The sequence below is a fragment of the Chiroxiphia lanceolata genome, chromosome 1 (genome assembly GCF_009829145.1).
Source record: "Chiroxiphia lanceolata isolate bChiLan1 chromosome 1, bChiLan1.pri, whole genome shotgun sequence".
NCBI lineage: Eukaryota > Metazoa > Chordata > Aves > Passeriformes > Pipridae > Chiroxiphia > Chiroxiphia lanceolata.
In genome coordinates this window covers 72,500,104-72,513,242 of record NC_045637.1, presented here as the reverse complement: position 1 = coordinate 72,513,242, position 13,139 = coordinate 72,500,104, and the positions used below count along the sequence as shown (strand labels likewise).

General features: G+C 35.3%; 1 protein-coding gene across 1 annotated transcript in view; it reads left to right on the top strand.

Annotated features, from left to right (window-relative positions):
• The window catches only part of ABCA13 (ATP binding cassette subfamily A member 13), a 176,034-nt gene that overhangs the window by 85,951 nt on the left and 76,944 nt on the right, over positions 1-13,139 (top strand). The window contains 2 exon segments of the mRNA XM_032683056.1: positions 11,477-11,723; positions 12,648-12,737. Of these exon segments, the coding sequence (XP_032538947.1) occupies positions 11,477-11,723; positions 12,648-12,737 (337 nt within the window).

Sequence of the window (13,139 nt, the reverse complement as noted above, 5' to 3'; positions counted from 1 at the left end):
TTTTAAGACAGCTAAAATGATTTATATTTGAGTTTAAGGTACAAAAGGACACAAAGAGGTCATTTTGACTATCAGTTCAAAATTGATGAGACCGATGATACACTACTCTCTACAATTTTTTGGACACATTTTTAAGTTTGAGTGTCTTTAAGGAGAAACTGAGAAGTCGGAAAGTGAGCAGAGAAGAATTAATATTGTAGGTTGGCAGTGAAGTCCTTATAAAGACACCATCAGGGCTGTGTTAGAATAGTTAGAATAGTTTATCAAAAAGAAGATAGAGAAGTGGTTTGCTTAAAAGCCAAATTTTTTTTAATGCATGTAGAATACTGCCTGTTAAGGTATAGTTCTTTTATACAGGCAGAGGTTGTAAATGGGATAAAAGAAGAAGTAAGTAAACAAATAACTGGAATCTCAAGGCAGGTACTTCTCCTAGAGGTTAGTTAATAGCTGGAGTTAGTCTTCCCAGGGAAGTGTGTTACGTCTCCTGGGGCTTTTGCAGAAAATATTCTACAGTAAGGTGTGTTGTTGATTTCTGTGCACGGGTAGCAGAGTAGAATTTGATGTCTGTGGATAGGTGGTCAAGTAGTTTCTTCTCTTCTTACAGAGTATCTTTTAATCTACTATAACAAATTGAGTTCCCTGTAACTGCAAAATTAGGGTTGTCAGAGTTTTTGTTATAATATGCTTGAAGTTATATTTTAACATCAACTTTTAAACAGAACCCCCTTCTTTCAATTCCCTGTAAAATTTGCATAAAAGCACCTAAAATTATTTCAATGCTCCACCTTGAAAAGTATAGCAATTTCTGAGAAGAAAACTATGGACATAAAGCATCAGTGTCTCTGTTCAGAAATGGCTACTGACATGAAGACTGATATTAAAATCTTCAAACTTTTGCTACCTACTGATAAGGAAAAGATGCATCATACATTTCAGTCTTCTGGTAGTCTAACAATATAGATAACACTACCACTTTAATTCAGCACTAAACCCTGAAAAAGAAATGTCAAAATAGCTGACCTAAAAATCTTGGATACATTATATTTTCCTTCAACTTTTTTTACTAATGTTTTAATTAGTTTCTTGAAGGAAATCTCATTATTCAAGTATATATTGAAAACCTAATTTTGCCCCTTCAGTCTTTCAGGATTATCTCAAGCATAGAGATACAGAGCATCTTTATAATATTACCTATTAGTTGTCACAAAAAGATATCTGATCTCAAAAATGAGATAATTTAACTTGTTTAAGGTTTATATAAATTTGTTTTCTCAGTAAGTGTGTAACTCCTTTTATCCTTCTGAAAATAAATGGTCAGTTTCTTCCACTTTCTTCAAATGTGTTTCACTCTTTTCACCCACTACTTTCTTCTCTCATCCAAATATTTTCCTTATCAGTTGTTTTCTTCATGTTTTCTACTTGGTCCTTTTCCAATTTTCATCCACAGTATGGACATCTTGGACTCTGTTAGACAGACTCAGACATCAGAGAGTAGTTAGAAAAAAAATGGAAATACAGTTGTTTTCTAGTAAAGGGTGCTACTCTTACAATGCCAAGAAGCTCATCCATGTCCTGTTCTCCACCTCCTTGTTCTCATATTTATCTCCTTACTTCTGACAGGTGAAAGAAGTGAACTCTGCCTGCCTTCCTCACAGAGGCCTCTTGTTACCTTCAGCTCTAGAGAAGAAAATAGTCAGTAAAGCACCTGACAAAAGGGGGCTACATTGAAAAAAACCCTAGATTTCTGCAATGGCTAAAGCACCAGAGAACAAGACAATAGTCTCTTCTGAACTTTGTATTTTGAAAGTCATATTTTTTGCTCATGAAAGTGTTCTATTGTCGTAATTGAGCTGGTTTCAAAAAAGTGACTTTCTGTGACTTAGTAGCTCCTTTCCTGTAATTTGGTGGTTTTGATTGTTCTTAAAACATCTGATTTTGAGTGGAAGATATACTTGAAGCAGTATATTGTGCTATAGATATACCTTCAGGCTTCAATTAGTTAGAAACTGGAAATAGTCAGTGAGCTTCAGACCACTGAAAACGACTGAGGAAAGGTGCATTTTCCCATCTTATGATGAAAGAGATGATACCTCTTCTATCCTGCCTAGAAGAAACAGAATCTTCAGACTTTAAGTTGTGGGTCACCAGAACTGGTATACATGGAACTTCTGATGATGATGACTATATATTGAATTTCTACATATCTCAAAGGCCTTCTAAGCAGAAAATTTTATTTGATATTAATGTCTCTGAACTCTTACTGCCTAATGAAAATGTATGAGAATATGAGAATATTTTGAACTTGCCTTTTTTCCAACAATCTGCTTCCTTGCCTTTGTCATAATCTAGAATGTTTTTATGTTAATTATTAATAGTACTTGCCTCAGAAATGAAACAGCTTGGAAGCTCAACCGCTTTACTCAGATATTTCTGAGCTCAGATATTTCTGAGCTAAATAATACAGATGTAGGTGCATTGGGAATGCTTTATTTATCCAAAGGTAATGTCAGAATGTGAACACCCTCAACATCTTGAAAAATAAGTGATCAAATAATTTCAGTTGGGTAACTCTTATTTCTTGCCTATAAACCCTTCTTTGATTTGTTCTTGACAGTATATTTCTTCATACAGGGTTTGTTTTCCCTTAGACTTGCTAGTGCTCCCTTCTGTGTGTGACTCTCCCTCTCCAGCCTCTCCTTTGCACTCCAGGACTTCCTGTTATTTTCTTTCAGTTCTTGTATTTTGTTGAGGCAGTTACAACAACTGTAGACTGCAAAAAGATATTGACAACCTATACGATCTTTCATGGTATTTTTAAAATCTTGTCTTTTAATGAAATATCCAGAAGTCTCGTTCTCCATTCCAAAGGACTGTTTGTCTTCCATTTCATGTTATAATGATTCCTAAGTAATTTAAAAGAACTCTTCCTCATAGGATACATGAGATCTGGCAGACAGTATTCCTGTGTTCATTTGCTGCTTTTGAGAATGATCTGAAAGCATTATTTTGCAGGTATTCCATTTTTTTTCACATTTGCAACATCTGCAAAAATCTGTATTCAGTATATGGTTTATGAGATCATCTATTCTCTGAAAAACAACTGAAATTTAAACAGCAATGGGTTGCCTGGTATAACACTAATGTGACTTTTGCTGAACCTGTAATAATACTTTTTTCCTAGCTTATACAGTGAACTTCTTTTTTGTTTATGCTCTTTCTGCTGCTCAGCTGTAGGAGTTTTCCAAAGACAGCATTTACACCTCACGTTCTGGATAAACTAATTATTTCTCTCCCAACATGTGGGACCCATGTGCTGGAGAAAATATTCACTTTTAGGTAATTAATACAAAGTCACACATAGGAAGTTAGAAAATGTTTGTTGTTAATAGCTAGTCTTTAGGTTTTATATGCAAAGTAAATTTTGCTGGTCTCTTACCTTGCTTTAGCTTACAGGTCGAGTACCTATTTTATAGGGGTTTTTCGAGGTGTGTCTGGATCTGTGTATGTTTACATATGTTTACAGATGTAAATTGCATGTATGTATTTACACACATGCACATAAACCTCTTTATAACCTAGTTTTGCTTTATTAGTACTGTTGCACCAGCAAATACAGATACTTTAGCTTCAATTTTGTAAGTAATGTAAATGACAATTTTTTTTAAGAAATGCTTATCAAGGGTAAGGATACTTACTTTTCATTCTGAAATGGAACATAGCTTAGGGAAGGGGCTTCAGGGAATCTTCTTAACACCTTGCTTCATTTAATGAGTAAATACCATATGAATGTAGAAGGCGTGTTACACATCTTAGTTGTGCTAGTAAGACTCTCTTTGAGACTGGTGCTTCCACTTGAATCTAGATTTTCACCTGTCTGGTGAGTACTCAAAAGCATCTCCTTTTGTGAAATTGTTCTCTGTGCTCTGCGGCTAAAATATATCTTTTGTGTTACAAAATCCCACAAAGACTTTATCAATATTCACACATCTTTTTTTCTCAATACTAGCAACATTCTGCAGGACTACATAGTTTTCATTTCTCAAAACTAACAAAAAAGCTGGTGTAGGAGTTTCAGGGACAACATCCAAAGTAGATTCGGTATGAAGGGCAATATACTGAGCAACCAGCATTTGGGACTGCACTTCTTTTTGCCAGCCCTTCATACGACAAACTTATGCCAGTCACAAGGTGATACCTTGATAAGACTCGTATATGACACTGTTGCTGGTTAATTCCTGATTTGAAATATAAGTGGGACTTCATGATGAGTAGACGTGTTGTTGGACTTTTGTATAGATGGGAATTTTTAGCCATATAATTTTTTTCTCTTTCTATCTGTCTCTTAATCTATTCTGCAGTTTATTTAGGTTACCATATCCATTGGAAGCATTAGAAAAAATGAAGCAGTTGGCTCTGTTAATCAAGATCCTTGAAGCTGCTTAATACAACTATTTATGAGATACAGAATGCCTGAGGAAAGAGATTATTCATCAAACACATTTTTCAATTGCTTGCTATAGTTGCAGGTTTGAATAAAACATGTCTCCTGCAGAACTTTCAGTTTTGAATTGTTTCCCTGCACGAACTTTGATATGATTTTATTATTAATAGAATAACTCCAGTAGAGGTAGTGTCAAAATACTCTTGATTATTATTAAAAATATTCTTTATTACAGAAACTGCAATATTTTAGACAAAGTACTTTGCTCACGTTAAGGTAATACTTGCACAAATTCTAAAAATTACAGTGGCTCAGAATGTCCTTGTCTATCAGGGTGAAATCTGTGCCCTGCTGAAAGGGTTTGATCCATTTGCTCTCCAAGTTTTCTCTGAGTGATTCCAGGAGGCTTGTTCCAGAGTGCTGTATACAGTGTCTCCAAAGGCCACTCCAAACTGAGCAGCTGCATTTCAGAAGTCATCTGCAGTACAAAACTGGACAGCTACTACTTACAAGTCCCCTTTCTGAGAAGCAAGTTACCAGTGGGAAGTACTTGAGAACACCTGGTTTGAATATATAGTTCTTTTGACCCTTGCTACATGTAATCTGTCTAGTTTGAAAATGCTTCATTGCATTGTCTCACATGTAATGTTATGGGCTATGATAGAGAGAACATTTAGATTTTATTGTTGTCCTGCTCTTTCACTCATTTTTCACCAAACACAGGAAAAGTGCTGTGGGTTGTAGCCCTATTGTCTGCCTTGGATTCAATTTTTAAATGTTATAACCTGAATCTACAGGTTGAATTCAGTGGGTTGAAACCTAACAGCTTTCTGAGTATTGATTTACACTTCTAGAAAGAAAAAGAACCAACCTCAATAAGTGTGCTGCTTATTGTAATGAGAGGGTTTATTTTCGTGCAGGAGATGTATGATGGTTGTTTGCCTGTGCATACACAAATGTATTCTTTCTCTTGGCCAAGTCTGAGATCAGCATATAGATACATATGAAATCAGTTGGGATTTTTTTTTGCAATTCTGATAGACTGTGCTTCTCCTCTACTTTTATACTTTTAAAAAATATAGACAGAACATGCAAATACACTTCCATTTTGTAGCCACCATTTCGTGACTATTTTTCAATTCTTCCTTCACTTGCCCCCTCCTATATGTAGCAATTCATTGCAGGTGTATCCCTGCAGGGGAGATAGTACTACAATAAAAGGTTATCTGTTTGGAAAATTACCTCCTGGGAAATTAAATTATCATAGTTGTAAATGCTGGAAGTTAATAATGCAGAAGCTTAGAATCAAAGACTTAGGGTTCCCAACACTGCAGCAATTTTCCTTTCCAAAGTATGATACGAATCTGTCCACCTGGCTGAATATTTGCCCTTTTTTTTGTTTGTTTCCAAAGAATATGCTCATCTCATAATGATGAGATGGCCATAGCAGAGTTCACCACACAAATCTTAGTGTTTAGTTCCAGCTTCTTTTTCAGTTTAAGTTGGCAAAAATCCCAACTAAAATGTAGAGATGAGATATAAATCAAGGCAAAGTGGAAGAAAACATGGAAATGTAACAATAGAGATTGTTTTATGCATCACAGCTGTAGAAATATTTGAAACCCTCTATTTATGAATTATGGGAACAGTGCATTCAGCAATGTATCCTCCTCTTCCGTCAGGCCCAGACTAGGTTAGGTGGCCATTCACCTGATCAGCTTGGGTGTCAGTGTGACAACCCTCTTTGGTTCTCCATGGTGTCTGTAGGATCATGGGTAGGAAGTAGCACAATTTTTTCCGATTTCTTTATGGTCATGCACTATTTGTGTGCTTATGACTGAAGAAGGCAAGAAAACAGACTATTTTGTAATAGAAAATTAATTTCCTTCATTGGAAGTTATTACAGTGGTTTTATAACCTAGAAATGTTACATTCTGAAACAAATACATGCTCAGTCAAGTTTCTGTTATGCCTACGTGCCTATCCACTTCCATACTAGTAAAAACAACAAGGGGTGTTTTGACATCAGCTAACACTTCAGCAGTAGCAAGGTTGTTTTTTCCTAGCTGCTGCAGTAGCTATTATAATTTATTATACTAGCCACAGTACCTTGGAAACCCAATCTAAAGTTGAGCCCTGTTGTTCCAGGCACCCTACAGACTAATAGTAAGGATAAAAAACCCAAATCCTCACTACCTTTGACAGCTTGCAGTCTAGTTTTAAGGCTGAATGCAATGAGTAGATGAAACAGACAAATAGGTTAGAGAAGGTAAGGTTATAAAACAGGTCCATAAATTAAAAGCAGAAGTCTTGGTTCACTGTCTTTCTAACTACTTTATTTACTTGCTAAATGCCATTTGGACTTTCTTGCTTCCCCAAATTTACACTTAAAATGTGACTGTGGTGCACATCTGTTCTAAAATTCTTATTTACTTCCACTCATGAGGTGCCGTTGCATGATGTGGCATTTATATTTTTAGAATATTTTCTGTTATTTTGGTATAAGTGATGACAAAGCTTAATGGCTTTTTGCACTGGTATGAGACTGAGTATTCTTGCATTAAGTAGACAGGTAAAACAGTCAGGAAAATCTGTATATGCTCCAGTACTATCTATATGTGAATTCAAGAGTCTGGCTTACCTTCTTTATGTCTTATTTGGGCATTTCAGATACCTAAATTCATACTTCATTAATAGAATTATAATGTATGCTGTAAGTAGCTGTGAATGTTTGTGAACATGTAAAGGAAGGGAAAATTAGATTCTAATTCTTTTAGTACTAATCAAGTTTATATCATTTTTAAGAAACATTTGCCTTGCATTCAGTGGTGCTCATCTATTTTTCTATTGTTCACACCTATAATATATTCTAATTTTGAGAAAAGGCAAGTTCTTGAATTAAAGGATGATATTCATAATGTGAACGAGGCTATGTTATGCCTGGAAAGAAAGTGAAGACCTTGATTTAGATTTTTTCTTACACTAAAAATCTGTTCTATTTTGTAGATCTTTGCAGCAGCATACTCTGATGTTGAATGGCTGTAGAAAAAGTAGATTCAGATATGGACTCTGATCAAATTCACCTAGTAAACTGTGCAAAATCCTCCTGTAAACAAAATCAATATTGCGGTAATTTTTATAAAGAGTAGACAAATGTATAAGAAGAGGAAGGACACTTTTATACCTTCTAATGGAATGTTGTGACAAATTGATGGGCTAGTACTGACTCTATGTCAGTATAGCATATGCTCAAGTGCAGAAAGATGTCAGATCACTTCCTCATCTTAGAACTACTTGTTGGCACAAAACTTCTGGAAAGCTAATAAATATGTATTGCATCCTAATGTAACCAGTTTCATGTGAGCTAGCTCAGCTGTTTCACCAGGGTATTTCAGTTCCAGGATTATCTTCCCAAAATTTAGACTTCCTCTAAATGACATGTCTAAATGCCAAAATGATAGAAGTAGAATTGAAAACGTTTACTCCCAGCTGCTAACATGACCGTTGCATAGCCCGTTTTTCCTAATGTACCATGAAAAAAAAGATTATAATTACACTACTTTCTAGAAGTGCAAAAAGCAGGAGAACAGGACCATCTAATACCCAGTTAGAGACTTCTACAATAACTGGTTCTGCTCCTAGTTCTAGAGCAGTCTATATGTAAGGATTTTTAAAATCTCAGTTTCTAGATTTTAGGACTTGTTCTGTTTTCCTGTACCTGATATTAACCTGTATGAATCAGAAAAGAGCAAAAATCTCTTCCATAATACAAAGGAGAGTCTGGATGAGTTAGGAAGTACAACTTAATTGTGAACATAATTGCACTTCTAGTGGATAATTGCAATCGTAAGTCAAGCAAGACAGCTTCTAAAAGTTGGGTCAGATTTTTAATTCTATGATCTAAATTATTAATGAGGATATTTTCATAAGCTTTCTGCATAAAAATTGACTTCATAACAGAGAGGTCAGCTGGTCTTGTCTTCTCACCTTTATGATTATCAGTGATAATCAGAAACTGTTTTCCAATAAATGTATGCTGCTTTTATGCATCCTGACATACACACTAAATGTAGGTAGTGAAATACTTAGAAGCTTTATGAAGCAAAAATTAATTATGTAGGTTCTAGTTGAAAGACTGATTTAAGACCTTGGGAATGTTAAAAACCATATTGAGTCAATTATGAAAAATCCAGTGTTACTTTTCACAGTGTGGCTGCAGTCAGGGAAAAATGGTGTAATGCATAAAGAAAACAAGCGGGTCAGTACAAGAATGCATAATGCTATCAAATCAGTAGAGTTTCCACATCTGATAGACATCAGTATTGAACACAATATATCTTGAGACTGATACAGTAGTAATATAAGAGGACTTGAGACAAGTGGTGAGGTTGATTAGAACTGTAAAGATTTTTATAAGAGGAGACTGAAAGGTTGAGATTATTTATGCAGAAGATGGATTGGAAACTTCTATAACCTGTCTCCTAAAGCAAGATTTAAGAGCCCATCCAGTGTCATCAAATAGAATAAATTCAAAGCAGATAAACAAGACTTTTGGTTTTTACCTGAAACAGAAAGATATGACAGAATTCAAGGTCACAAAGATGGAAATTTAAGATAATTCAGGAAGACATATGTCACCTTTTTCAATCAGATTTTTAAACAACAAACATATGAGGTTTTAGAAAAGACAAATCACTTTTAAAAAAAGAACGGCCTGAAACAAACATATACTTCTACTCTAATGGTTTATTGCAACATATTGGGACGTGTCTCGGCTTGTTCGCATTACGAATATCGAGTAAAAGTCAGGATACTGGACAAAATGGGCAATTATTTATATTCATGATGACAGTTTCCCTTCAGATTGCAATCTGAATTAATTTGTTGTAATTTCTCTCTCCTCTCTTTGTCAAGAAAAAAGAATGAATGGCAGCTCTGATTTCCCTTTCTGCCCCCAGCAAGTAGCTGTCATAGTTGTCTTTCAGAGATTCAAGGGGTCAAATATTTGGAAGCATCTTTCCTTTACATTTCATGCTCATGTTCTATGAACAGGTCTGAGACTACAGAAAGTATCTCATTCTGTGCTTCTTTTCTGGCATTTTGCTACTTTGATAAATAAGATATGGTATACTTTACAATTTCAGGGATGCTTAGTTGGAAACACTTAGTGGACATGTTTTATTCTAAAAGCTCTCATATCTTGAATATTGTTTTGCCTCCAAGTTGTCCCAATTTCTCTCTTTCGACAACTGTGTGGAGTCTTACCATACTAATGTGAAGAACTTACTACATTCATAAGAAGTTTGCTTAAAAAAAATACTTCTTTTAATAAGCGTGTCTTCTCCTACTAGTCCAATTTACAGAACAAACGAGTTCCAAGTCTAAAATGTAACCCTTCTTGATTATGGCACTTGAATGTTGAACCAGAATTTGAATTCTGTAGCTGCTTTTTCTCTCCGCAGAGATTCAAAATCTTAAATCCCATTTGTGCTAGCTGTCAAATTAGTAAGATATGGCCATGATTAGAAACTGCTTAAAGAGAGTTTCTGTTCTATGGGATTTTCTGGGGGAAAAAAAGGAAACATAATTCGGTTGCAGAATTAAAAGAATAAAAGAATAAATACTGCTCTTACTTCATTCACTTGAACCAGTCTGGTATTCATGCTGAGCTCTCAGGTGACACAGTTCAAACTTACCATGCTTATTCCCAGATATTTTTTATTTTTCATATGCTGGATGTTATTTTCTGGAGAATTTGAGCTGTAACCTTCCCAGAGACTGAGGATGATTAACCTGTATTTACCTGGAGAAATGAATACAGAATTTTAGCAGTTTTGATCAGTGTCCATGGTTAGAAATTCAGGCTTCTTTCTGATTAATATTTTATCCTGTTTGCCCCTGTTTGACTAAAACTTCTCTGTTAAAACAATACAAAGGGTCTAAAAGGGATTAAAATTCAAGTAAATCAGCAAAAAAAAAGGGCTGAGGGAAGGAGAATTAATTTGAGGTTACTTGAGAGTGGTTGTTCCAACATGGAACATGGCAATGCTGGTTAGTGTGGTCTCAATACATATAGAAGGGAAGGCAGTAAGAGGCAAATCACAACGGCTCATAAAATATAGCATGACTTTGAGCACTATGATAAAGAGGCTATTCAGTCTTGCTACAGTGCAGATACTTGTGCTAGTAAATCTGCCAGACACTGTTATGCTGTGAGGAAGGAAAGAATCTGAAGGACATTCAGTCGGGCAAGGCCATAAGCAAGAGAATTTGGTAATAGCCTGCACATATCTAGAAGTCTTTAGGGACTAAAATGGAGGCAAACTGATTGGTGTGATTCACAATTGTCTAACAAAGAATGATAAAATGAAATTAAAGGAGTGTCTATCAGGAAAATGATTGACTGGTGAGTTTGTAATAAGCTGTGGACACACTCCCATGAGAACGTGAAGGACAGCCCATGGGCTGGAATTGTGAAAACTGCATTGACTAACAAGAAAATTTTATCAGTCCAATATGACCAAAGAAATGGAAGGAATGCTTTTATGAGAATACATGGTCATCTGTTATACTCTATTACATACTCTGAAGATGACTACTGAAATTTCTGTGGAAAAGCTGCTACTGATTCAGATCAGGGTGTATCAAGACCTTAAAGCTGATATAGACCATGTTTGTCAGAGTAACTTGTCTAGGAGCAAAGGTGCCAGTGCAAGGACCATAGGTCCTAGGGAAAATAGGTGTTCAGTCTGCTTTTAGCTGTGTACGCGGAGCTATAGAGATGTGTTCACTGAATATCTGTTTTCCCTTATAGGAATAGTTAATGAATTAATTAGTTATACTTGGGGGTGGGGGGTGATGGGGATATAATATTCATTCCAGGATAACATTGTTGGTTTATGCAATTTAGTTTTATTCTATCAAAAAGACTGTTATGTGTTCTATATTTGAAAATGTAGAACAGGAAACTCTAATTTGATTTTCCTTGTTTGTCAAAGGTTGCTTTATTGTCTTTTTTTTTTTTTTTTGTCTCAGATATCTCACTTACAAGGGCTGCGAGTCTGTGTGGAGCCCATCTTGTTCTCCCACAGAGTGTTGCTCTTCTGATGAAGAGGTTTCACCACACTAGGCGTGACTGGAGAGGAAGCCTCTCAAATGTGCTGCTACCTGTCCTCTTTGTTGCGCTGGCAATGGCCTTGTTTAGTGTGAAGCCGCTGGCTATTGATTATCCTTCTCTCAAGATGACACCAAACCTTTATGACAATGTAGAATCCTTCTTTAGGTAAGGGGCTTATCTGTCACCTTCAGTGTCCAGGGTTCTGTGACCTTGAGTTCTCATATTTTAAAGACTATTTGTATTCTAGAAAGAATAATAGGTTACTTTTTACAATAGTTGTGTGGGTTTTTTTCAGGTGTTTACTTACACTTCTCCCAAATCTTCGTTCGCGAAGCCTAGCCATGATTTACTCTTTTATAGTTTATTACAATAGAAAGATATAATTAGAAAAGCTTTGTGCGAAGGATTTTCTGTAGGAAAGGGCAAAGACTTTAGACAAGCTTGAACTCAAATCAATACCAGTCATGACCATTTATATGTAAATGCACATGTGTATTTGAACAAGCCTTTGCATGGTTCATTATAACTAGTTGCTTAGGTCCGAAGCTATTTTCTCAAAGTAGTTCTTAGGTTTGAAAATATCACACAGTATTAACAAAGTCTGATGCCCTTCTTACTCAGTCTAGTTTCTATATGTTCAGCTTTGAAACCAACTAGATTATTTATTTATTTATTTATTTTTAATGTTTAGTATCTATAGCTCAGCTCTGAACTAATCTATATCGAGTGCATATCACAAGTAGATCACTTCTTATACTGGGCAAATATACAGATAAGCATAACATGATACCATTTGCATTTAAACAAATGAATGAAACATAAAAACACTTAAACCATGCTAGCTGTTAGGAATGTATGTTTATAAAGAGAAAGATGGTCATGGGGAGACCTCATTTGTTTAACCATAATTGTTATTGGATTTTCTTTACACGTTCACATACGATGTTTCAAAATTATATAATTCTGGTATGTTTCCTATGCATGGATTTTATAATAGAGTTAGACGTATTGACATACCTTTATTTCTTTTTCTTTTTTTTTTTTTTCCCTTCTCCTCTATTCCTTACCCCCATGGCCCACTTTGAACAGCACTGAAGATAATAACTTAGAAAACCTTTCTCAAGTTCTACTGGGTTATTTCTCTGATTGGAACCACACGTGCATGCATTCACAACAACGGTAATTGTGAATAACGTAACTACTTCCTTAATTGTAAATATTGTAATTTCAATATTTTTTTCTGTGCAGTGTGGATTACCTTAAACTTTTCTTGGCAGCATGGGGTTAATGACAAATCTGTTCTGATGAACCGTATCCAGGTACAGAGTACAAGTGGGTTTCATTGTTAAAGGTCTGATCTGAATAGCTTAAAAGTCAGTGACAGCTTTCTAATTCATTTCAGGAGGATTTTGATCAAGTCTAGTGTCCATAAGAAGGAAGATTAGACAATAAGGAGACTATCTTTTAGGGAGTATTCTAGATTTCCAAATTTAGGAATGCAGCATTGACCATGCTTTAGTTATTGCTACAAATACAAGGCATGGAGCTCATTTGATGCTTATTTAATATTTTAAGTGAATC